Source organism: Hemicordylus capensis, chromosome 3, assembly GCF_027244095.1.
Source record: "Hemicordylus capensis ecotype Gifberg chromosome 3, rHemCap1.1.pri, whole genome shotgun sequence".
NCBI lineage: Eukaryota > Metazoa > Chordata > Lepidosauria > Squamata > Cordylidae > Hemicordylus > Hemicordylus capensis.
Window position 1 is genome coordinate 237,264,872 of NC_069659.1, and position 24,747 is coordinate 237,289,618.

A 24,747-nucleotide genomic window follows, 5' to 3' on the forward strand; every position below is an offset into this window, starting at 1 on the left:
GAGAACAGCACCCGTCTGTTTTCTCTCTTACACTCACTAGAAGTCCAAGAGTTCCCAGAACAACTTCTGCTCTCTGGTCCAGAAGAGGGGCCTGACTCACTGAACATAATGAGATGTTAATTGTTCTGTTCTAATACTGCTTTTTAGTGACTCCAGCAAATCTTACAAGGTCTGAATATCATATATAGATAACGAGAAATAAGCTTGCAAAAACAGCCTCAAGTATGATCTACAATTTAGCCTTCATTAAAGAGAGAAAAAAGGTAATTGGCAACCCAGGCAGGACTCCCTACACCTGAGAAGCCGGATAAAGTGTCTGCATCCTTTGCATGCCTGTGCGCCGCATGATTCCGACAAGGAATTCCATTGCTAAATATCCAATTTTCACGCCCACTTGTACAAAACCCGGCCCTTGACCTTCGTTGTACTGGCCCTTTAAGAGGCGAGACGGCCGCCATGTTGAAAGCTTTTGTACGCAAGCGCAGCTTAGCTAGTCTTCTTCCCCCGCCCCGCGTCTCACTGTCCATGTTCTTTGTTCTGGCAACAGAGAGAGTGGTTGCTGTGTTGGTGTAGCCGCGGCTGGAATAATGGGGCTCGGGTCGAATTGTTCTGTGCGAAGTAAGTGTGCAGGCTGGTTGGTTTGTAGTACCCTTGCAGTCGGGTCGTACGGTGGGACTTCTCTTTAACTTCCTAGTACTGCTGTTCTTTTTTGTCAATTAGTTACTTGTTGCCTTCGTATGGGCCTGTGTTTTGTAGCTTTCCCGACCTGCACATCATAGTCTGGGGGGAAGCGAAGGTCACTAGGCGCTCTCTCTCTTTCTCTCTCTCTCTTTTTTCCCCCCGGAAGGTGTTTTTTTTAACCGCTCCCTTCTTCTGTCATAAAGCACATTAAGGATTTGGAGATGTAACTTTAAGACGTATCCTGACCACGTTCCGAGGTAACGCGTTTCTTTTTGACTTAACCTGGCTCGCCCTCTGACATCTAAGGCTTTCCTAAGCTTTGCGATGACCTTCAGGAGTTCTTTTCTCCCTTGGCTCGTATCCTCTTGCTGCATCTTCCAAGTGTACTTCGCCAGGGTTTGCTTTGCTCTAACTGATCGCCCCCGAGCAGCGTGACTGTGGTCTGTAGCAGTGTATTATTATTATTATTATTAATTTTATTATTTATTTATTTGATTTCTATACCGCCCTTCCAAAAATGGCTCAGGGCGGTTTACACAGAGAAATAACAAATAAATAAGATGGATCCCTGTCCTCAAAGGGCTCACAATCTAAAAAGAAAAATAAGATAGTCACTGGAGGGAGGCTGTGCTGGGGGTGGATAGGGCCTGTTACTCTCCCCCTGCTAAATAAAAAGAATCACCATGTTAAAAGGTGCCTCCTTTTCAAGTTTGCCTTGCCAGTATCCCGAGTTTTCGTTCCTTTGGCTTCATCTTGCCTAGGGTTGAGCAAACGTTTGCTTATCTCGGATCCTGTTTAGTTTGGCGGAGGCATCGAGCGAGGTGTTTGTCGGTGTCATGCATTGAACACGTGTTCTTCCTCCTCTAACTCTTGCCGTTCCTTGCTGTGGGTGCTACGTCTGTGTCGACAGCAAATAAACTCTTGACCCCCCTACCCAGCTAAAGGAAATCGCAAGCATTTTCGTTTTGAATTATGTAACTGGTTCAAGTTTAGATGTCGTTTTAGTATTCAGTTCTTATTTCTTGGTGTCTTCTTTAAAAGCGCTGCGAGTGGGGGTTTAATGATAATCTATAGCTGACTTATTTGAATCATCACCATCTTGCTGATGCCTGCTGCTCAGGTACTTCTGTGTATTTTGAGAAATATGCCCAATAATAATTAACTAGCCGACCCCGCACAGAGCATCTGTGCGCTCTTTGGGGCCGGCGGTTACTTCTCCTACTCCTTCTGCCCCAGTCTCTGCTTCTGAGCCCAGCCACCTCTCCTCCCCACTGCCACTTCTGCCCCCCCTTTCTTTCTTCCCTCCGGGGCCTTGCCTCCGCGGCTGGGCTGGGCCAACCACCTCTGGCCTCCACAGCCAGGCTGCTGCTGCAGCAACCAATCCTCCTGGGGACGCCTCAGCCAGTCAGCTCAGCTCCGGGATGCACATTCCAAGGCACACCCAGAAGAATTAATATAATAGATTCATGTGGTGTATGCACTTGGAGGAGTCAAGCTTAATTATTGGTGATTTCAGGCTTGTGTACCTAGCGGGAGAGATTTTGGGGCTTAGGTTGGCCTAAAATTCCCTATGTTGAAAATACTTAATCCCTTAAATAGCAAAGTTGGCTTTTAAATAATGATGAGGGGAGAGTACTCCACACAGACTCATAAGCTTTTTTACTTATTACTTCATATGACCCAGGGCTGTTCTTTTGAAAACTCCCAAGCCTTGGTTTTATTTATATACCACCCTTCCAAAAAGTGGCTCAGGGGTGCGGTTTACATGTTAAGTTTGATTGTTTTTGTTTGGGACAAATAGTGTTGGACTCAACTTCACACCTTTAAGTAGCATCTCTTGTTAAGAAAGACAAGATAAAGTGGCCGATTGAACATTAATGCACACTAAAGCAGTATTACATATTGATGAAGAACCATGTTGATACTAAATGTGGTTGTATGCAATTAAGTTTATTAAGGTTTAGGATCTTGTTCGGTAAGTGCGTTTGGTAACACAAGTCTTGCACCAAAAAAACCAGCTTTAGTAATCTCTGGGGGAGATTACTATATGAGAGCTTTAGGCTCCTCTAAATACTGAGATGCTTTGGAATCCTGCTTATTCTATGCAGTCAAATTTGTATTTGGGAAGGGCCGTAGCTTAGTGGAATCATAGCTGAGGAAGACAACATGCTTGAATTCCCAGGTTTGACTCCTTCATGTCTCTAGTTTAAAAAAATTACAGGTGGTATGGTCCCTGAATGAGTCTTTGGATAGCCAGTATCAGTCAGAACATTACATGTACTAGGCTGCAAAGATCAGTGGTGACATCCTGTCTAAATTATTGGGTAGTACTGCTTAGGAGTTATTATAAAAAGCTACTAAATTAAATTTCACTAGGACTTACTAAGGGTGTCAGTCAGTCTCGGAACAGGGCAACTCATTTGTTTTTGCCGCCTTGTCCTGTCCTTTGGCTGGGGTGACCAGGGTGGTCTCCCACTCACTCCAACCCCACCCAGCAGTGGCAGTGCATCTGCTGCTTGGAGGCTGTATGCAACCGGCAAGGCCTGCATGCACTCTCTCTCCTGCCCCCACTCCGCAAGGTTGCATCCACTTTTTACTTGACCCTGTTGCCCGAGCAGCTGCTGCTTGGAGGGGGCCCCAGGACATGGAGGAACTCTGGGCACTCGCGCATCCCAGAGAAGAGTGCTAGAAGTTCCTCTGAGTCCCAGCTCACACACTTCCTCCAAGCGGCAGACACACTGCCGCTGCTGTGGTGGGTGGGAGAGTACACACTCAGGGCCTGGGGGACTGCCCCTGGACCCCGTCCCCTGCGTTGCTGCTGCTCAGAGATGGTGTGAGGACCAGGCTGGAACATGGCGGAACTCTCAGCACCAGGCCAAGAAGTTGCCTGTAAAGGTGGTGGCAAGGAGGGCAAGTGTGCACTCCCTGGCATCCACCCTTCTGCCTGTCGTATGTTGTGTTCTGTTCTGTTTTACCTGCTTACAGAAAAGTCAAAATGTGGGCCTGCCAGGCCTTGGGTGCTACAAATGGAGCTACAATCTGCTGCACTGAAATATAGTAAAGTATATTTTTTCTATACTTTTTGTTAGTTGGGAAAATGAGGGAAATATTTCTATTCTTAAGTTATCCACACGGTAAGCAAAATAAGACTTTTTCCCCTACTGAGGCTTGGAAATGGTATGTAGACTAACACTATCATGCAGAAACACAGTAAGCTCATTTTTAGAGAGCACTAAGTAAACAAGTGGAAGAAAAAGTCCCATAGCCTGTAAATAAGGCATAGCAGTACATCTTATAACTCGGTGTGTTCCATTTTTCATAATGTGCACAGCTTAGTAACTCTGTAGAGCAAGGAAGGACAAACTTGGTCCTCCAATTGTTATTGAACTACAAGTTTGCTTCCTCCTACTCTAGAGTGATCCACAGTGAGACAAAATTAGCCATCTTTATTTATTGGATTTCTTTCACAATCCATCCTAATAAATATAACAGTAAAAGAACAACTTGAGTGTAATTTATGAAGAAGAATCAATATTGAACAGGTCCATAGTTGTCTCTGAATTCTACTTTGAAATTCAAAAAATGGAAGGCTTGCATGGATTGAAATGAGTCTTTTCAACATGTTAATCTGTTTCTGTGTGTGTGTGTTCAAGCATTCATCATTTTGCACTTGCTGTGAAAGACGGAGGAATCTAAAAAGCAAAACGAGTCAAAGGCAGTGTTACACATAATGGCCTTGTCACCATGTGGCATGCACAATATGCTTTGTAGACTCCCAGATCATACTGAATATTGCAAGATGTTCAAAAGCATTTTAAAGTGCTTTGCCTACACCAAGTCCAAAAAGTGGTTTCTTCTTTAGTAATCTAGTCAGACTGTAGCGGTGATATCTTTATTAACAATTGCTGTCTTTGAATCTTAAACTGAGAAGTTCTGCAGCAGTTTAATTGGATGTGGCAACATTGGTTTAAAGTACTACTTTAAAACCTGTTTCTTTCAACATTCTGAAAAAGATAATATTCTGTAAGAGGTGTGTTTGGTCCCCCCACCCAAACCTCCCTTTTCCTCTTTCAGGCCTCGGTTTCCAGGCCTTCTAATCTCTGAGCACTTAATGCTGACCCGCTCTGGCAACTGCCAAACTGAGGTTTCCAGCAAGTGCCTCTGTCCAAGCTGTGGAACAAGTTGTCTGTGGGGACCCTGACAGCACAAGTGCTGTAGAGCTGCTGTGCTTTTCTCTTAGGTGTATGTGTATTTGCTTTCTCTTGTACTTGATACTCTTTAATAATTGTTCCTTTCACCAGTTTCCCTTGTGTCCCGGCTTGTTCTCAAACTTTGATTAGGACAAACCGGGATTTGCTGGGTTCATATGACAAAGCCTGGTTTGTGTAAAACCACAAATGGTTTTACACTGTTTACACTACAGCAAACTTCTTCTCTTTATGTGCAAAGGTGAGGGAGAAGCCTGTGAGCCCCAGATATGCGTCAGTAACAGTAAACCATGGTTTAATCAGCTCTGAAGCTGGCTTCTTCCCTATGCATTGAATAGGTGGAAGCAGAGTGCTGTAGTCACTTCTGGTGTGTCTTGGTCTTTGTGTGTTCTGTTCCCTCCACTGCCTCTGAAATCATTGGCTACAGCAGAGGTACAGCCACACAAGTAAGAGGTAGTTACAGCCCTAATGTTCAACAAGTGCATGGGGTTTTGTAGGTGTATCCTTCACTTGCATTATTATAGGTGTTGTGATCTCTGTCGGTCCCTGGCTATCTGTACTTTGCTATCTGTACTTTGCTCATCTAGATTATGAGGCAGTCCCTGATACTGGTGGTCTGGGTCTTCTGCTGGTTGAGTATTGCATAGCTGCTGTTACATTGTTGGTGCCTTCTGCTGTTCTGCTTGCTCTATAAGGTTGTGCATTTAAGCTCTGTGAACTCAAATCAGATAGGAACAATAGAATAATACTTCTGTAACTTCAATGAGTGAATGTTAGTGTTCCATAGAACTCTTTCTCTAGGCTTCATGCTAAAGTAAGAAAGTGACATAGACATAGCCTTTATTTCGGTCTTTGACCAGCACAACAGCGAAACAGACAAAAACGGTTCAAACAATCTACACCTACAAAATAAAAGTTTCTGTAAAGTTATTTAGTGTAGTAAGTAGAAAATGCTAAAAGTTAGAACTATGAAGATAAAACTATATGTAAGGGTTAATCAAGACTTATAACAGTGACACTGATTATAAAGGTAGCAAGATAGCAAAATTATATAATTAATGATACAGAGCGGTGTTATAGCTCATAGAACATTAGTTCTTAATGAGCTCCGATCGGATTTTGCTAGCTATGAGGCAGAACTCAGCCCACCTTATAAGACCTAGAGTCATTCTGATATGCTAAAAGGAAATTCATGTAAAAGGAATCAGTACAGCCTGGATATGGGCTAATATCTAAGGAGATAAGCTTATGGCAGATATCGCGATAATAGTGACAGTACAAGAGTACGTGAGCTGTCGTTTCAATCTCACCAGAGCCACAGGGGCAAATACTCTCTCCATATGGAATTCTTTGGGATCTCCCTTCCAACATAGCTGTGCACAAGCCATTGCATCGGGCTACTGTCAGAGCTCTGCTGTACTTTGGGGCTGTTAGCTGGTTCAAATAGTTGGCAGGGGTAAAAACTCAGAATTTGATTGCCCAAAAAGACATCAACTGGAATGGAGCCCTGATCAATTTGGTGCTCCATATCATAGATTCTTTCCCTTATTTTGAGTCTGGAGTTTTCATAGCCAAGGGCTAGCAGTGCGGTGGGGGGAAAACCGTAATAGTATAGATTTCCTCTACCCCTTTCCCCCACCTTGAGTAGTATATATCCTTTAGCACCGATGGAGCTAAACCAATGGGATGGAAAATCAGCTTAAGCCAGAATTCAAAAATAATAATCCAAGCCCTAGACTCTGTTTTGAGCATCCCTGCTTCTAGCCGTAGTACCGCCCTAGAAACTCAGCTGGGGACCTGAAATGTATTCTTCAGGAAGTTGGATTGAACTGCTTCTAGTTTAGCGAAATTAGGGTATATGCCCATAAGTAAGAAAGTGGGGGGTGGATGGGTGCTGGAGTGTGAAAAGTTGCTGGTCTAGAATACAGTAGAAGCTCCATCTGCAATGTGTGACAGTCTCAAGATGGGGATGGAACTGTAGCTCAGTGGTAGATCTTCTGCTTTGCATGCAGAACATCCCTGGTTCAATCCCTAATATCTGCCTGTGCCTGAAACCTTGGACAGCCGTTGCCAGTCAGTATGGACAATACTGAGCTAGATGGACACCTGATGTGATTTGGTGTAAGGCAGCTTCCTATGTTTTTAATGAGATTCAGGAAGCTCTTTGGAAAGCTTATTAGTTGGTGCCCAGTGGGAAAGATCTTGAGTTGTACCAAAGCATTCTGGGCATAAACTAACCTATTCAGCCTGCAAAGATGATCTTGAGGCTATGAGATACTGTGGATGGAACTTCCGCCATCTCTTCACCAACATTTTCTCTCGTTAAACACTGAACCTGAAGAGTTCTACAAACTCTTGTCTACTACTCTGTGACTATTTTTAGTTGGTCCTCATAAAATTGCTTTGGCTATGTAAAGTGCCTTGCAGGTAGGTGCTGCTACAAAGAATTAGACAGGTCATTGGCCCAAGGTGCTGTAAGTATAACAAATTTACCAATCTGTTAATGGAACTCAGAATTCCTCAAAACAACCTTTTCACATCAAGCTGTCTGCCTTCCCACCCCATCTCCCTGAGGTTTCTAGAGTAGATTCTTAGGTTGTGTAGGGTGCCAGCCAGATCTGATTTTAATGGAATGCCTTGTAACTGATTAACATGGCATTTAAAATGTATAACATGTTATCCTGAGTGAGTGTGCCATCAATTGCTCTGCAGTTTTAGGCATACTTTCTTGGTAGTGAATCCCACTGAACTGTGTGGGACTTGCTTCCAGATAAAGAGGCTTTGAAATTAAGCAGGAAACATCTGCTTGCTGGTGTGATTGTGTACCTCTGGTTACTCTTAAACTAGTATTTCATTTTTGTGTAGTAGCTTGTGTTGTATCAAGGGTTGTGATGCACGAATATTTTGGATCCTGATTATCCTTTATTAGTATTAGGTTGGATTGGTAAGTGTAATTTTCCTAGCATATAGTGTAGGAATGTTGGCTCTTCCTACAGTATATTTTTTTCCATATAATCCTGTACTTTGTTCAGTAGCTCTATATAATTCCTTAGATTCTGCATGTTAATTATCTACTATTTCCACTTGCATAAGAATGTTAGTACTTGTAACATGTTCATATGTTATAGAATCAAAAGCATAGCCAATGCCTTGCCCCCAAATTATTTTCTCAAGATCTTAACTTATTCTAAAATTGACTTCTCTCTTCCTCTATAGGTGAAGCTGATGCTGTCCCTTATACATACTCTCTAAAGCTATTAAAATCACTAGAAATGTCTCTGTAGCCTTATTCAGATGTTGGTTAAAACTTAACGAACATACGAGTCCTGAAAGGGGATTCGGAAATCCCGCCCTATTAACCTCTCCACCTTGCCGATCATGGTTACAATTAGGGGTGTGCAATTCGGATTTTCAGTGATTCAGTTCGGGACCTGAACCGAATCACCCCTGTTCTGTTTTGTGCCCAAATATGGGCCACCCGAATCACCCTTGATTCGGTTCGGATTCGGATTTAACCTGAATCTGAATCTGACTCGATTCGGGGGGGAAGGGCCCAGGGGCAAAATATTGGGGTGGGGTGGTAGTTCCCAATGGGTGGAAGCTACCACCCCAATTTCAGGGGGATTGGGCAAAGGGCTGATTTTTGGGGAATATTTGAAGTTTTAGTGACTTTGGGGCAGTTCGGGGGCATAGCATGGGATCTGGGCAAAAATAGTGGGGTGGGGTGGTAGTGCCTAATGGGTGCAGACTACCACCCCAATTTCAGGGGGATTGGACAAAGGGGTGATTTTTTGGGAATTTTTGAAGTTTTTGTGTCTTGGGGGCAGTTTGGGGGCAGAAAGTGTATCTGCCCCAAAAGGGTGGGGTGGAGTGGTAGTGCCTAATGGCTGGCAGCTAACACCCCAATTTCAGTGGGATTGGGCAGAGGGCTGATTTTTTGGGAATTTTTGAAGTTTTGGTGTCTTTGGGGCAGATTGGGGGCAGAAAGTGGATCTGCCCCAAAAGAGTGGGGTGGGCTGGTAGATAGTGCCTAATGGGTGGAGGCTACCACCCGTCCCCAATTTCAGAGTGATTGGCCAGAGGGCTGGATTTTGTTGATTTTCTGAGGTTTTTCTTCATAAAGTGCTTTGTGGTAGATTGATTCATTCATCATATTCATAGTAAGTGAGAGTGTGAAAAAGTGAAAGTGGGGTCATGAGAGTTCTTTAATTGAAAAAAATCTCATTTGCTATCATTGAATGAGAATTCACACCTCAGAAGTTTTTCTGAAGGGATGTTATTCCCTTATTTTCTGAGGTGTGAATTCTCATTCAATGATAGCAAATGAGATATTTTTCAATTAAAGAACTCTCATGACCCCACTTTCACGTTTTCACACTCGCATTTACTATGAATATGATGAATGAATCAATCTACCACAAAGCACTTTATGAAGAAAAACCTCAGAAAATCAACAAAATCCAGCCCTCTGGCCAATCACTCTGAAATTGGGGACGGGTGATAGCCTCCACCCATTAGGCACTATCTACCAGCCCACCCCACTCTTTTGGGGCAGATCCACTTTCTGCCCCCAATCTGCCCCAAAGACACCAAAACTTCAAAAATTCCCAAAAAATCACCCCTTTGTCCAATCCCCCTTAAATTGGGGTGGTAGCCTTCACCCATTAGGCACTACCACCCCACCCCACTCTTCTGCCCCAGGCCCCACTTTCTGCCCCAATCTGCCCCAAAGACACAAAAAGTTCAGAAATTCCCCAAAAATCACCCCTTTGCCCAATCCCCCTGAAATTGGGGTGGTAGCCTGCACCCATTAGGCACTACCACCCCACCCACTCCTTTTGCCTAGATCCCATTCTATGCCCCCGAACTGCCCCAAAGTCACTAAAACTTCAAAAAATCCCCCAAAATCAGCCATGAGCCGAATCACCCGAATTTTTTGGCCCCGAAATTCGGGTGATTTGGCTCAGCCCCGAAAAATATCAGGGGACATCGGGGGTGATTCGGTTCGGCCCCAAATCACCCGAAATTGCTCATTTCGGGCACAGATCGATCTGTGCCTGAAATTTTTTGCACATCCCTAGTTACAATGGCATTTGTCTGCATGGGCACTGTATGTCATGACCATGATGGCAGGCACTTCCATAATTGACCACAGGCTGGTGATCATGGAAGTGCCTGCCATCATGGTCATGGTGTTTCCCGGTGCAAATGCCACTGTAACGATGAATGGTGAAGTGGACTGGGGGCGGGGGGTGAGTGATAGGACGGGTGCCACAACCGGTGCTCATAATCATGTTGGGTAAGGTCTAAAGAGCATCTGAACAGGGCTTAGATTAGACTGCAATTTTATATAGTCTTTGTTCTAACATGGGTGTAGTGGAGTCATTCTGAGTAAAAATGCAAAAGTGTGAGCAGTCGTACAAAGAAAAATTGCTCTCAACTTCCATCTTCTTAAGTGTGGGAACAAAGAGCAAACTGAATTACTATGTGTGAAAATAGAACTATTACAGACGGAAAGCTTAATGAACAGTAGTGTTTGCTTCAGTGCCAGACTGTTTGCAAAGAGGTACTTGGAATGGTTTTTGACAATCTTTTTCTTTTGTTTCAGCTGAATGGGTTGTAGCAGTCTCTCTTGCTGCTGGAGCAGCAGCTGTTGGGTATCTTGCTTACAAAAAACTTCTTCATAAGGACAAATGCTGCAAGGCAATGGTAAATCTCCATATCCAGAAAGACAATCCTAAGGTAGTTCATGCATTTGATATGGAAGATTTGGGAGATAAAGCTGTGTACTGCCGATGTTGGAGGTCAAATAAGGTAAGAGAAGAAATGGGCCATGCTCCTATAATGTTTTACAGTTTTAAATGTGTCTACCAAACTGACAGGAATGAAAATACTTGCTGTAGACTCATAATAAAGGATCAGAAGAAATAACTGGATAGGAGACAGTTATTGAAGGAAGACTTTTTAATTGATTGTGGAAATAACTGTCAAAGCAGTTTTCTATATATGTCAAGTTTTGCCTTCTCTTCTTGAGTCCATGCATCTTAAGAGTAAACAGCATATTCAGTTATTTTGTTGTTCGGCCTCTTTAACTCAAATTGCTTGTCAGAAACATATTGTAAATGTTGGCTGCAAGGGCATAGGGAGCTCACTGGCGGCTGGGGGATAAGCTGCTACTGGCAGCCCCACTGGATTGGGCATTGCATGTGCATTCCTTGGAGGCAGGGAAGGGAGCTCCCTGCCAGCTATTCAACAAACGGCTGGCTGGGAGGGCTACTCCACAGCAGGGTTGACTGCTCTTACTGGCCATGCCTCCTGCATCTGGTGTTGACACAAGGGGGTGTGGCCACTACGCAGAAGAGGGTTGGACCCTCGCCTGATCCTCCCCAGGCAGTGTTTCGTTGCAACGCTGACTGGTGGGGGCATTTCTTTCCCTGCTTTGTTAGGGATGAGGTGGGGCAAGAAGCCCTGAGCCAGCCAGCCTTTCAATGAAACATTGGCTGGGCAGGAGGGGTGTGCATGTCATGCTCCCAGCTGGCAAGCGCTTTGTTCACCAGGAGGGGACAAAGGGGTAACTGGGGGAGGGGGTGCCTCGGCATATCCCTCTGACTCGGGTGGCCCAGGGATTCTTGCTCCATTGTCCCCATGCCTCTGGATGGCTGTCACCTTAATCCATATGGTATCTATCCATGGATACTAAGAAGCAGCACCCTTATTTAAAATAAAAAAGCACATTTTTGAATGTGCTTGGGGAAGGAGTTCCACAACATGTGTGTCACCACAGAAAAGGCACTGCTGCTGATAGTCCCTTGCCCAACTTATGAAGTGAATGATCAGAAAAAAGAGTAGGAGAGGAGATAGGAGAAATCTAATTAGTTTGAAGCATGGTATTGACAGGTTCTCTCTCACGTTGTAGCATCAGTAGAACTATAGTATCTCCTGATTCCTGTATCATAATCTGCTGAATTCTTAGACTAATAGCTTGCACAAACATTCTTTGTCGATTCTTGAAGTTTTATGAACTATTTGCTTTGCCTTACCAAAGAATATGCATTTAAGACTTCTTTCTTTCAGTTCCCGTTTTGTGATGGATCTCACACAAAGCATAATGATGAAACAGGAGACAACGTTGGGCCCCTGATTATCAAGAGAAAAGATGCATAAACAGTAAATGATTTGGATACCATGAAACATGACCTTGTCACAGTGCTTCTGCTCACCTGTACTTCGTGTAAAACAGAGGTCTTGAGTCATTTCACTGAAATTTTTTTAGGTGTGGTATACAGTATGCTGCAACATATGTAATTCATGGTGTTTGCCTTGCTGAAACACTACATTGTATATGTTAGGAATGAATATCTGTGGCTTGATTTTTTTTTTTGTAAAGTGTACATTCTCATGAAGTGTAAAAAACCAAACCCTTAGAATGTACTCTGAATTCTGTATTGAAAATGATACATTAAATTATTTTCAAATATGTGTGTTGGTTTTGCTTTTATAAACTCTTGGCTATTCAAAATATCAAGCACTCTAAGAATGAAATGTATAGGATGAGTTTTCCACCTGGTTCAAAATGGTGTGCTAAGAGTAAGGCTGTTTATTCTTGATCGGATCAAGGTGGGGAAAGATCATATTAATAGATCAGAAGAGGTTTTATCTTTTTACACAAGTTCTCAATATTACAGATGTCAAGTGCCATCTTAAAAGGCATTCCTGTCTGTGCAAGAATGGGGAATGCCTTTTCCAGTTACTGATTGCTGCAACACATCTCTGTCATTTTTATTTGTACATTTGGATCCCTCAGAGTTAAACAGGCCCGTTGCCAAGCTTACATGGCTGTTCAAGGTAATTGAGAGGGTGGTGGTCCCCCAGCTCCAGGCAGTCTTGGAGGAAACTGATTATGTGGACATTTCATACTGGCTTTCAAGCAGGCTATGGGGTGGAGACTGCCTTGGATGGCCTGATGGATGACCTCTAGCTGGGAATTGACAGAGGAAGTGTGACTCTTTTGGAGCTCTTGGCAGCTTTTGATAGTGCCAACCATTATATCTTTCTGGAGTGTCTGAGAGGGTTGGGGATGGGAGGCACTGCTTTGCAGTGGTTCTGCTCCTACCTCTTGGGCAGATTCCAGATAGTGTCACTTGCAGACTGTTGCTCTTCAAATCTGAACTTCCATATACTATCCCTCAGGGCTCCATATTGTCTTTAATGTAGTTTAACATCTACATGGAACCACTGGAAGAAATCATCAGGAGATTTGTTGCAAAGTGTTAACAATATGATGGTGACACCCAAATCTATTTCTCCATGTTGTCATCAGAAGGCATAATCTGGAGCTGGTGATGGGCTGGATGAGGGATAACAAACAGACTAAATCCAGCTAATAGCAATAGCACTTACATTTATATACCGCTCTATAGCCGGAGCTCTCTAAGCAGTTTACAATGATTTTAGCATATTGCCCCCAACATTCTGGGTACTCATTTTACCGACCTCGGAAGGATGGAAGGCTGAGTCAAGGACTTATCATGCAGAGTCGGAATTCAGGAGACTATTTTGATCTGCCAGTTCTGGATAGGGTCACACTTCCCCAGAAGGAACAGTTGTGCAGTCTGGGGGTCCTTCTGGATCCTAACCTCTCCCTGGTGTCTCCATGAAGTTATACAAATCCCTCTTAAAGCCATCCAGGTTGTTGGCAGTTACCACATCTTGTGGCAGAGAATTCCACAAGTTGATTATGTGTTGTGTGAAAAAATACCTCCGGTTGCTGATCCTAAATTTTGTGGCAGTCAATTTCATGGGATGACCCCTGGTTCTAGTGTTATGTGAGAGGGAGAAGAATTTCTTTTCCCCTTGTGTAGGAGCTCATCAGATAGGATTGTATACTGAGCATGCTCGAGACAGAACTGGATCATGTGATGTAATGTGCTGCCGAAGGCGCCTCCCAGCCCCAGTTCCAGTTCTGTCTTGCTTGAGATAGGAAGTTAGTGGAGAGAGCTCCGTCTACTGGCGGTTTTTGGCTGCTGTTTGCTCCCGACTTTCTTCTGCTGCACTGTGGTGCTCTACTTCTCCTCTTCCTATTTAGATTGTGCAAGGGTGGGACGAGAGCTGTTCTCATATTGGCTATTTCTAAAAGCTTCTAAATTATATTTCCTTTTTTCATTCTAATTCGGACTGTTTGGAACAAGCAAAAGGTTTATTTTTCTTCCTGCAATTTATTTGGGGGGAGGGAAGAACTCCAATGGAGTTGGCTCACGTCCAGGAGCTCCTGCAGGGCTCCCCTTCAGAGGAGTCCCAGCTGCTGCAGGACCTGGGCAGCTCAGTGCATACGGCCCCTACTTCCATGCCTCAAGTAGCGTCAGCTTCCTCTGCGCCCACCGCGCCGGCGGTTCCCATTCAGGAGGCACAGACTTCGGAGCAGACTTTCTTTAAGGCTCCCAAGAAGTCAAAGCATAGTGGGGGCCAGCCCTCCCCAAATAAAAAGTGGCGCAAGGAGTTGAGTTCTAGAGCTGAGAGCTTACAACTGAGCGAGAGGTTCCTAATTAAGGCAGTCTGCAAAAGATTGAAAATGAAAGCGCACCATCACAAACCGCTGTCTCCTGAGGGGGACAACTAGCGCCCTTCGGGCAATCTCCTGGCACCCAATACGGGCCAAGCGGCTGAGGGGGAACCAGCTTGCCCGCGCATTCCCTCCCCACTGCCCAGGTAATTTTCTCTGCCTGTTGTGCCTTCCGACATTTCTTCTGCATCTCCAGGAACTGTGAGTACTCCAGACCCTCCCTTCTCCCTGAGGGTTACCCATTGGTTGAGGGAGTTTTTTTAGGAGGAAACTTCTACCTGATTGCCCTGCCAATGAGCCACCTGCACCTCCGTATAGCCTCCCATCAGCAGTCCCATCTCATGAGCTACCTGCGGCTCCGATCTCTGTGCCGGCAGCCCCTGCTCCTTTGGCATGTGGCCCTAGCTGACGCCAGCTACCTTTTTAGAAGAGGCAGTGACTGGCTATCCTCCTCCCTGGATTCTAGCCCACGCAGGTGAGCCATCCCAGTTTCTGAGCGGGGGTATTCGCACCAAGGCCATTGTCTCCAAGGCGCAAAAGGAGCCATAGACATTTATTCTCCTCCTCCTCCTCCTCCTCCTCCTCCTCCTCTCAGGAACATATGAGTCCCAAATGACCCAGGCATCCTGCACAAGTCCTCCTGTACTGGTTCCTAGGGTACGTACCCTATCTCCTTCTCCTGCTACGGCTCCCCTGATCTCTCCAACTGCCCCCCTCCCCCTATCAGGCACTCCGTCTCTGCTTCTGCCATCCCCACCTCTGCCTCTGATTCCTCACACTCAGAACCAGCAGAACCTATTGGTTCCAATAAGGAGGATGGAGAACTCTCGGATGAGGAGGTTGTACCCCCTATCCCTAACATTTCTAGGCTTTTTTCTTCATCAGATTTCGACATTATTTTATCCAAGGCAAAGAGAACTGTGCATGATGTGGCACCTTCTGAATCCACGGAACCATCAACCACCTTAGATCAGAATGTCTTTCCCTCAAATATCTCTGTTTCTACGGCATGCTGTTCCCTCCTCTTTTTCGCAAGGTTATGTGAACTGAGTGGCAATGCCCAATGTATTCCAAGCCAATTGGCAATCTCCCAAAGAAATGCTACCATCTCTCACAAGAGGTGATAGCCCTATTGGCCACCCCCAAAATAGACCCCCCAGTAGCCCAACTGGTTTCAGGCTCTATCCTGCATGCAGAGGGTCAAGAGCAGCTAAAGTCCCAAGTGGATAGGAGATATGACACCCTTTTAAGAAAGGTCCATGATGCCACAGCCACAACCATCAAGGTGGCTACTACCAACTCCATTTTTGCTCGGGCCTCCGTGCTCTGGGCTAAGGAACTTGTGGCCCTGGTTCTACCCGAAAACACCAAGTTCTGCCAGAGTATTAACAAAATAGCCAAAGCCTCAGCCCTTATGGCAGACTCCAGTTTGGACTATATTCAACAGTTCTCTAGGGCTATGGTTGCAGGAGTGGTGGTACACAGGTCCTTGTGGCTCAAAAGTTGGAATGTGGACTCTAAGTCCAAGCTTACTTTGACATCAGCCCCCTTCTCGGGTACTAACCTGTTCGGCCCAGCACTCGACCCTATCCTCTCGACCCTATCCTAGTGGAAACTAAGGATAGAGAGAAGGCTATGTCTTCCAACCACAGCGACTCGCACAGGCTCTTTCGAGCCCCAACGTACTCCTTTGGTTCCAACAGGCAATTCTACAATCGGCCCTACATGCAGTTCCGGGACTTCCGCCCCCAAACCAGAGGTGGCGGCAGGCCACAGTGGCATCAGCACTTCAGAGGCAACTACAGAGGGCCCAGCAAAAGACCTTCCCCCCACCCCCGCCACATCAGCTTCACGTAGGCAATGACTTGATCCCGGTGGGTGGTAGGTTGTCAGAATTCGCAATGACCTGGATGTCCACGTCCAGTGACAACTGGGTGATCAACACCGTATCCAATGGCTATGCCCTCAAACTCCTCTCTTACCCTCCCCAGCATTTTTTACCTTCTCCTTGCTCCAACAATCTGGCCAAACATCTTCAGCTGCTCCAAGTAGTTCACCATCTCCTCCAGATTCAAGCGATAGAATGCGTTCAGTCTATGCAAAGATTTCTAGGCATGTACTCTATTCTCTTCCTCGTCCCCAAGAAGAATGGGTCTTGGAGGGTGGTTCTCAACTTGAAGTTCCTCAACCGCTTCATCTGAAAGAAAAAGTTCAGGATGGATTCCCTCCACACAATCAAGGAGACCATATGCCTACCTCACCTCAGTAGACCTTTTGGAAGTGTACCTGCAAATTCCCATCAGGCCAGAGCACAGACTACTTCTCTGTTTTTCATACAACGGTCAACATTTCCAACACCGCAACCTTCCATTCGGGCTCTCGTCCGCACCCCGGGTATTCACACAAATCATGGTATCGCTGATTTCACATCTCCATCTCTGGGGAATACACATCCATCTGTTCCTGGACAATCTCCTCATCAGGTCTCCGTCACTACGTCAAACCCAGGAGGATGTCCACACAATACTTCTCTGCCCACAGGACCATGGCTTCATGATGAATACAGAAAAGAGTCAGCTCGTTCGCTCTCAGTCCCTGGTTCACTTGGGGGCCCTCTTCGACACTTCTCAGGACTCCATCCTTCTCCCACCAGAAAGGAGAGAAAAGATCTCCAACCAATTGGACAACGTTACCGCCAAGGCACACATCATTCGACAGGGTGGCACACAGTCCAAGTCACTGATGGAGTCCGACCTCTTCTTCCAATGGGTGGAGACCAATCTCAGATCCATAACCGCAGAACATCTCAAGGGGGAGGAAAACATACAAGCAGACTGGCTCAGTCGAAGACCTCTCGACCCAGCAGAATGGTCTCTTCATCCTAACGTTTTCCTTCAAATCTCTCAAGTTTTCAGTCACCCACAAGTAGATTTGTTCACCTCCCCCTCCAACCATCTCCTCCCTCGCTACTTCACAAAGTTCCACTCGCATCAAGAAGGGCCTCCAACCTAGCCCCCACTCCCCTCAAGCGTTTCCCCTCATGGAACCTCGACAAGGTTTTCAATGCCCTAACCAAGCCCCACTTTGAACCTCTTTCTTCTATTCCCCTAAAAACCTTGACTTTCAAGGTTCTTTTCCTTGTGGCCATCACCTTGGCCCACTGGGTGTCTGAGCTAGGCGCCCTGTCTGTGTACAGAGAACTTTGTACCTTCCAATCTGACTCGGTTAACCTTCGACTTGACCCTACCTTCCTCCCTAAGGTTAAACCTCCTTCCATAAGTCGCAAGTCATCGTCCTGCCTTCCTTTTGCCCTTCCCTGGCCCATCCCAAGGAAAAGCTCTGGCATAAACTGAGCATGTGTAGAGTATTACGCATTTACATTGGATGTACCAAGGACATTCGCAAATAAGACTCCTTCTTTGTTTCCTTCCATATACCCACCTTGGGCAACAGGGTATCCAAGGCCACTCTTGCCAATTGGATCAAGTCCTGCATTCTACTAGCCTACGCTTCCCTTAACCTCCCTCCTCCTGGAGGAGTGACCACTCACTCCACCAGAAGCGTGGCCATATCAGAATTCTTTGCTCTGTCCATGTTCTTTTTTATTTGTGCATGCTGTACCAAGTATAGTCCATATGAGCACACCTGTAAACCCTGCCCATGTTCTGATGTGCTCTTTAACCCCACCCTTTGTCTCTACAAGTGCAACATTTGTCTCCTCAACTGTTGTGGGGGCTGTTTTAGCATTCACCATGGCAGGATGGGGCTTGCCAACATGCTCTATCCATGTATAGCATCTCCTCTTTCATAACACAGGGCAATTCTGTCAAAGGATAGTTAGCTTCACAGTGGCTTTTCTTTCAAGACAAACACTTGAACTTGGGGAAGAACAGTAAGCCCCTTCAGTAAAATTTTTAGGCCTAGGGCAGCCGCTGTGCAAAAATAAGGTGGTGAAGATGCTCATGGGTCCCTGTTTTGCCCTTTTGTGTAGCCCAGCCATAGAGGCCAGCTAGGCAACCAAAACACACTTTGAATTTGGGTTGCCTAGTTCGTCTCTATGGCTGAGCTACGCAGAAGGGCAAAATAGGGACCCATAAGCATCTCGATGCAGCTGTCTTGGAGACATAGTCACTTTTAGAGGAGAAAGAGGCAGCTTGACAGTTCATCACCTGCATTGCAGGGGACATAGTCAAGAGCCTTCTGATTGCCATTAGCTGCTCAGGGCATAGACATAGTGGTAAGGAGTGGAAGTGAACATATGACAGGCATAATAAAAAAGAAAGGCAAGAAGAAGGAAGTGAACATATGACAGGCATAATAAAAAAGAAAGGCAAGAAGTTCTGGTAATAATTAATCTGCCTACTTTCTTTTCACTATATTTCTAACTGATAATTACCAAATTCCGCCTCAAACATTCACGGGCCCACCATCTTGAACTGGGGTGGATGACATCACAAACTACATAACTGAGGTGTCCCTACAACTGTATCAGATTTGGTTCAAATCAGTTAGGTGGTTCACCGATTAGCCCATTTGCACCTCAAACATTCATGTATCCACCATCTTGAATTCAGGTGAATGATATCACCACAAGCTACCATGGCCACACAAAACCATATAGGGCCCTAGTAAAAATATGCTGGTGAACAAAAAGAGCCCCCCCAACATATATGTATTCTATACCTTTATTTTAGTTGTGATCCAGAGTATAAATATATTCATAATCAGGATCCACAATCTATATTCTCAGTTTAGAAGAGAAAGGTACCATATGGTTATAAAAGTAATCTGCATAAAACCAGTATCAATCCAAACAGAATATATATTAAAAAGACAAATGCTCTACATGGTAAAGATAAAAGCCATCACAAGTATATGTAAAAAGATCTGTACGAATAAATATTGAAAAGTCCCAAAGGGAATGCTTCAACAGGAGTACTAAGCTTCAAAGGAGTTGAACTTCTATATCTGAGATATGGAGTCAACTGTTCCACAATAGCTTGTACTCTTGTGGTGTAGTGCAGCTCAGGGAGATACTTTACAATCTGATGTCCTGAGCCAAACACATTTTGACTGATGCACAGTCTTCCTCAGTGGCTTTAACTGTGATGAATCATGCTCCTTGTATTCCCAGGAGGCTGTTCTACATAACAGAAGCATATATAACAAACCATTCTGCAATTGGGATATAACTGGGAGCTATATCCCACTCCAATTTATATTAATATATTACCCCAACAATTCTATTAAAAAAAAATAGTAACTAGCTGACCAAATTCAAATGAGACCTCATATACAAAAGCACCTGATTCTGAAACTACTTAAAGACTTAAACTCCAGTTATATGCTACAGTCTCAAATATATCATTCCCAAGGGACGTCAATATAACTGATTAGATGGTGTAATACAAACTCTATACATCTACATGCATCTAATATAAAGAGACCAGCTCATGAACCATGTAAATACCTGCTCTAAAACTAAATTGGGATCCAGTTCTTCACAGAATTTGCAAATTACTCATTTATGATGTATCTCCATAAAAATCATATGTCCCAAACATTCTTTAACAATGACCAGAAGTCTCCATCTATATTCTATCTTCAGTTTACCTCCTCATTTAATCCAGATGGGGTCCAGTCAGTTTTTTGTCTGCTCCTCACTTGTAGGGATGTGCACAAAGTGTTTCAGCACCTCTAACTTGAGGTGCCAAAACACTTTTGAGGTGCCCCAGCTGCAGGAGCGAAGCCACCCTTGGAGGAATGGGTTCAAAGAACCCGGGCCACGCCTCGCAGCCCCAGACATGCCCCCCCACATCTGACATCAGATGCGGTGGGCATTATTTCCTTTCCAAACGGGGCCACACAGCCCCATTTGGGACCAAACTCTGCCCATGCTGCACTGGCAGTGCAGGCCGGATTGCTCTCCCTGCCCCACTGCCAACACAGGGGGGCCCATCTCCCTCCCAAATGGGGCCACACAGCCACATTTGGGAGGTAGAGTGGCCCACGCTGCATTGGGCAGCATGGCTGGAATGGTTCTCCTTGTCTTTGAAGGCAGGGAGAGCCTCTCTGGCCCACTCTGCCCAACACAGCACAGGCCGATCTCCCTTCCAAACAGGGCCGCGTGGCCCCATTTGGGAGACAGACCACCACCACCCCAGTGCCTGACGTCAGACACAGGGGTGTAGCTAGCTGGCCCCCTGCGTCTGGGGGGCAGGGGGCAGGGCCCGGGGGCCACCGCTAGCCTCCTTCCGTTCCAGCCCAGCTGAATTATTTTGGCGGGAGATGAAAAGGCGCTTTAAAAGGAGGAAGGCAGTTCTTATCTGCCCCTTCGCTGCCCCACTGCAGTGCTGTCAGTACTAAATGCCACATGGCACACGGCAGCCCATGGGTGGTGTCGGCACAGACACCATTTACGTACTGATGCTGTTGTAGTGGCATGTTACAGAAGACACTGGTGAGGAGGTGTAGTGGTGTGATCCCTTTCTACCCTCTGCGCATGCTAACCATTATAACCATTATGCACTGCTTATAGCCATGCGTATAAAGGATCCTTCTAGGCCTTTCTGGAAGTGAACTGTAATAACCCTGTACGCTTAGCTTGTCTCTGTGTTGAAACCGCACGTCCATCTGTACCCCTGTAAAGTTTATATTATGCCAATTAGCGTAGCCAGGCACGGATGAGGCTTACTTAAAACATATAGAGAAGATTAGCAAGGCTCTGCTTAAGATTGGAATGTGCTTGGCTTTTGGCCGAGCGCAGTAGGCTCACATACACAGCTGATAAGGGGGGCCCCACAGCCCTTTCTCTGGTGCTGTGTGAAAATGTGAAGGTGTAAGAAAGACACACAGACATGCTAGTAACTTTGGAGTTCAGCATAGGCCAAAGTCCGGACCGGTGCTCTGCACAGGCTGGCGTTCCAGGGGTCACTTTCCATTCATTGTCCAGACGGACTCCTTGATGAACACGATCTCGCCAGATCAGGGAAGTATGCATTTTTTTTGGTTCTGTAATCCTCTTTTTATTCAGCTTTGTCTAATAAAAACTTCTTTAGCATTCACACTGGTTTGAGTTTGTCTCCGAATCCCAAAACAACCTGTTGCACACCGGCTGGCCACCCGTGGCAATACAGCTGCCCATAAGCTGCTGGGAGCCACAGCAGCTGTATGGTGTGGCTTTCAATACTGACAGCGCTGCAGTGGGGTGGCAGGTAGAGATGTGCAATGAACTGGGCTTGAAGGTGGGCCAGTGTTTCTGCTATAAGGGCGGGGGAGGGTGCCACTGCTCTTCCCCCATCGGCACTCCATTTTTAGTAAGTCCATGGGGCAGCAGCATACTTCCCTGCTGCCCCATTTGCCCCCGTTTACTGGATATACCCAGAAGTATTTGCCGCACCTGCACATAAATGGCCTCCGAACTGGTTCCATGCACATCCCTAGTGGCTGGGTGTGGCAGAGGAGCGCCAGAGGGACAGGTAAGACCTCCCTTCCTCCTTTGAACAACTGCTGTGTTCCTAGAGTTAATGTCTTTGACCTGTCTTATGATTTTAAGCAGAGAGGCCTTGTTTCTTGGCTGGCTGTATTTTGCTCTCATTCCCCCTCTTTTGAGACTGCAAAACTCATGAATATTAAAGAAGGGGTGGGGGGTCCAGCTTCGTACCCAAGGTGGAGGGCAGGAAGGTTGCCAGCAGGCACACGCACTTCTTGCAAAGTTTGTATGGGTCAGATGGATCCTGGAGAGCTACCCAGGTGGCAGAAACGGGGGGTCATCTTGCCCCCTCTCCTGAGGCTTCTGCCTCACCATGACTCATGAATGGGTGGCCCCTGTCTCCAAGCCACCTGGGGCTATTTAGTTTAGAAAAAAGACGACTGTGGGGAGACATGATAGAGGTCTATAAAATCATGCATGGTGTGGAGAAAATGGATAGAGAGGAATTCTTCTCCCTCTCACATAACACTAGAACCAGGGGTCATCCCATGAAATTGATTGCCAGGAAATTTAGGACCAACAAACAGAGGTACTTTCTCACACAACACATAATCATCTTGTGTAATTCTCTGCCAAAAGATGTGGTGACAACCAACAACCTGGATGGCTTTGAGAGGGGTTTGAATAACTTTATGGAGGTCTATCAATTACTACTAGTCGGAGGGCTATAGGCCACCTCCAGCCTCAGAGGCAGGATGCCTCTGAGTCCCAGTTGCTGGGCAGGGGAGTAACAGCAGGAGAGAGGGCATGTCCTCAATTCCTGCCTGTAGGCTCCCAGTGGCATCTGGCGGGCCACTATGTGAAACAGGATGCTGGACTAGATGGGCCTCGGGTCTGATCCAGCAGGGCTGTTCTTATCCTATCGTGGAAGCTAGGCGGTGTACAAAATTTAAAATATTTAAAAGTTACAAATTAAAACACATCACAATAAAAACAACAGAATAAAATAGATATTAAAACAAGGTTCTAAAAATATTAAAATTAATTCTAATTAAAAGCCTGCAAAAACAGGAGTCTTGAGGTTCTTCCTTAAAAGAAACAGAGGATATGCTCTTATAAATAAAATACAAATAAAATAAATAATATCAACCAATAGATTGAGTTCTAATCTATGTAGTTTGTTTGAGATACATGGCAAGAGATAATTTCAATCAGATTTCCAGTTGTTGCACATTGTTGGAGGTCTTTATGATGTGCTTTGCAAGGTACTTTTATTTCTTTATTTAACAATGATGTGTGTTGACATGAATTTGGCACTTCTGTTGACTTAGGTTAAAAGAATCCCAGGGGACAAGAGTGGGAAAAGCCTGGTCTGGGCATGAAATCTTAAAGATATAGCTTCATCTCTTGCTTGTGGTCTTTCCAGAGGTGTGAGTAGAGATGAATGGAAGAAGGAAGGCATGAATGAATGGGTGGGATCAAGCTGACCATAATGTGTGAAGAGGGTATACATTTTTCTTGGCAGCAGGGAGTTGAGACTTTAAAAAGCTTGCAGGGGAATTAAAACACCCACCTAATTTCACTCTTTGCAGAATTGTAGATTGCAAAGCTGAAAATTAAACACTCCTCCACCCCCGTGTCACACCCAAAAGACATAATTTTGCAGTTTGATCTTATACTTGCATCAAAATAAGATTTTACAAAATAGATGGTAAAGAATTGTTTTAAAACCTGCTTCCCCCCCTGCACCTCTCAGTGGAAGAGCATCTGCATGTTTGCATGCAGAAGGTCCCAGGTTCCCTTCCTGCCAGCATTTGCAGGGAGGGTAGGGCATGAACAACTTTTATTTGAAAAACCCTAGAGTTGCTACCAGTCAGAGCAGACTGACTTTTATTAGAGAATGTTTAACATATGGTTTACAAAAGCAACAGTGAATAGAATTTCCCGATAAAACACAGCCGCGTACTAATGAATGTGTGGTTGCAATGGTAGAGAGATTATAGCACTGTACGCAAGTTCCTACGGGTTTGGGTAGAGTCTGGTTAAAAGAGTTCAGTGAGAGGAAGGTCCAAAAGGTCCAAGGGAGGGACAGATCCCAGCCTCACCTTGCGTGTGGCCGACAGGGCCGTGCCAGTCTTCTTCTGCCAATTGCAGCCTCTGGGCATGGGTCCTCGACGGCGGAGGGTCTTCTCCAGGTCCAGGGGGTCCTCCAGGGGTGTTGTCAGCAGGAGTTCCTGGGTGGCCAGCCACTGTGCTAGCATGGTTCGTTTAGCATGCAGATATATGATAGATCATGTTCCCGAGGCGGGAGGTCAGGTTACATACAGACGTACATACATACATGCAGGTCAAGACAGCCATAAGAACACTACTGAGCTAGAGGGACCAATAGTCTGACTCAGTTTAAGCCAGCTTTCTACGTGGCCAAGGCTGTCAGGTTGTGTGTGGATATGGGGCTGATTGCTGTCCCTGACTTTTTACACACCACTCTATGCGGGGGGAAGTGTCGGTGTAGAAAAGCCCCCCCCCCAAAAAAAAAACCCCAAACCACACTGTTCAGTAGGGCCCCAAATCCCTTTATCCGGCCTTGGTTGGGGAGACCAGTAAGAAAACTGACTGGTTGTGAGGGAACACAGAAACCACGCACAGACACTGAGGGCAAGTCGAGAACGAGAGCTTCGAGCGCTGCTGCTGCGCAAGCGCAAGCGGATCGGCACATGCTCAGTAGTCACAAGGTGCTGCCTTTGCCCGGAGCCGCTTAGTCAGCCAGCGAGCCGAGCGTCGGAGGCAACGGAGGAGCAGCTTCGCTCCCAGAGGCGGAGGGACGGCCGGGGGTGCGCGATGAAGCCGCGGGCCCTGCCAGGACA

At 45.7% G+C, this 24,747-nt stretch overlaps 1 protein-coding gene and 1 long non-coding RNA gene across 2 annotated transcripts; one reads left to right on the top strand and one right to left on the bottom strand.

Annotated features, from left to right (window-relative positions):
• The first annotated feature begins 459 nt into the window (after window positions 1-459).
• On the top strand, window positions 460-12,368 carry CISD1 (CDGSH iron sulfur domain 1). Its single transcript, XM_053305014.1, has 3 exons — window positions 460-618; window positions 10,498-10,703; window positions 11,964-12,368. Exons 1-3 carry the CDS (start codon window positions 588-590, stop codon window positions 12,051-12,053), a joined length of 327 nt encoding a protein of 108 aa, XP_053160989.1. The 5' UTR covers window positions 460-587; the 3' UTR covers window positions 12,054-12,368.
• On the bottom strand, window positions 4,118-24,601 carry LOC128349089 (uncharacterized). The gene is made up of 3 exons (XR_008318548.1): window positions 23,986-24,601; window positions 11,930-16,645; window positions 4,118-4,373 (listed from the first exon to the last, which is right to left on the bottom strand). It is a non-coding gene; the product is annotated as an uncharacterized LOC128349089 (long non-coding RNA).
• Between the last annotated feature and the right edge of the window lie 146 nt (window positions 24,602-24,747).

Bases quoted from the DNA above. Each gene is read 5' to 3' on its own strand.
- CISD1 (XM_053305014.1), top strand. From the start codon at position 588: ATGGGGCTCGGGTCGAATTGTTCTGTGCGAA. The intron at 619-10,497 runs GTAAGTGTGCAG...CTTTTGTTTCAG, and splicing joins GTCGAATTGTTCTGTGCGAA to CTGAATGGGTTGTAGCAGTC. The intron at 10,704-11,963 runs GTAAGAGAAGAA...TCTTTCTTTCAG, and splicing joins GATGTTGGAGGTCAAATAAG to TTCCCGTTTTGTGATGGATC.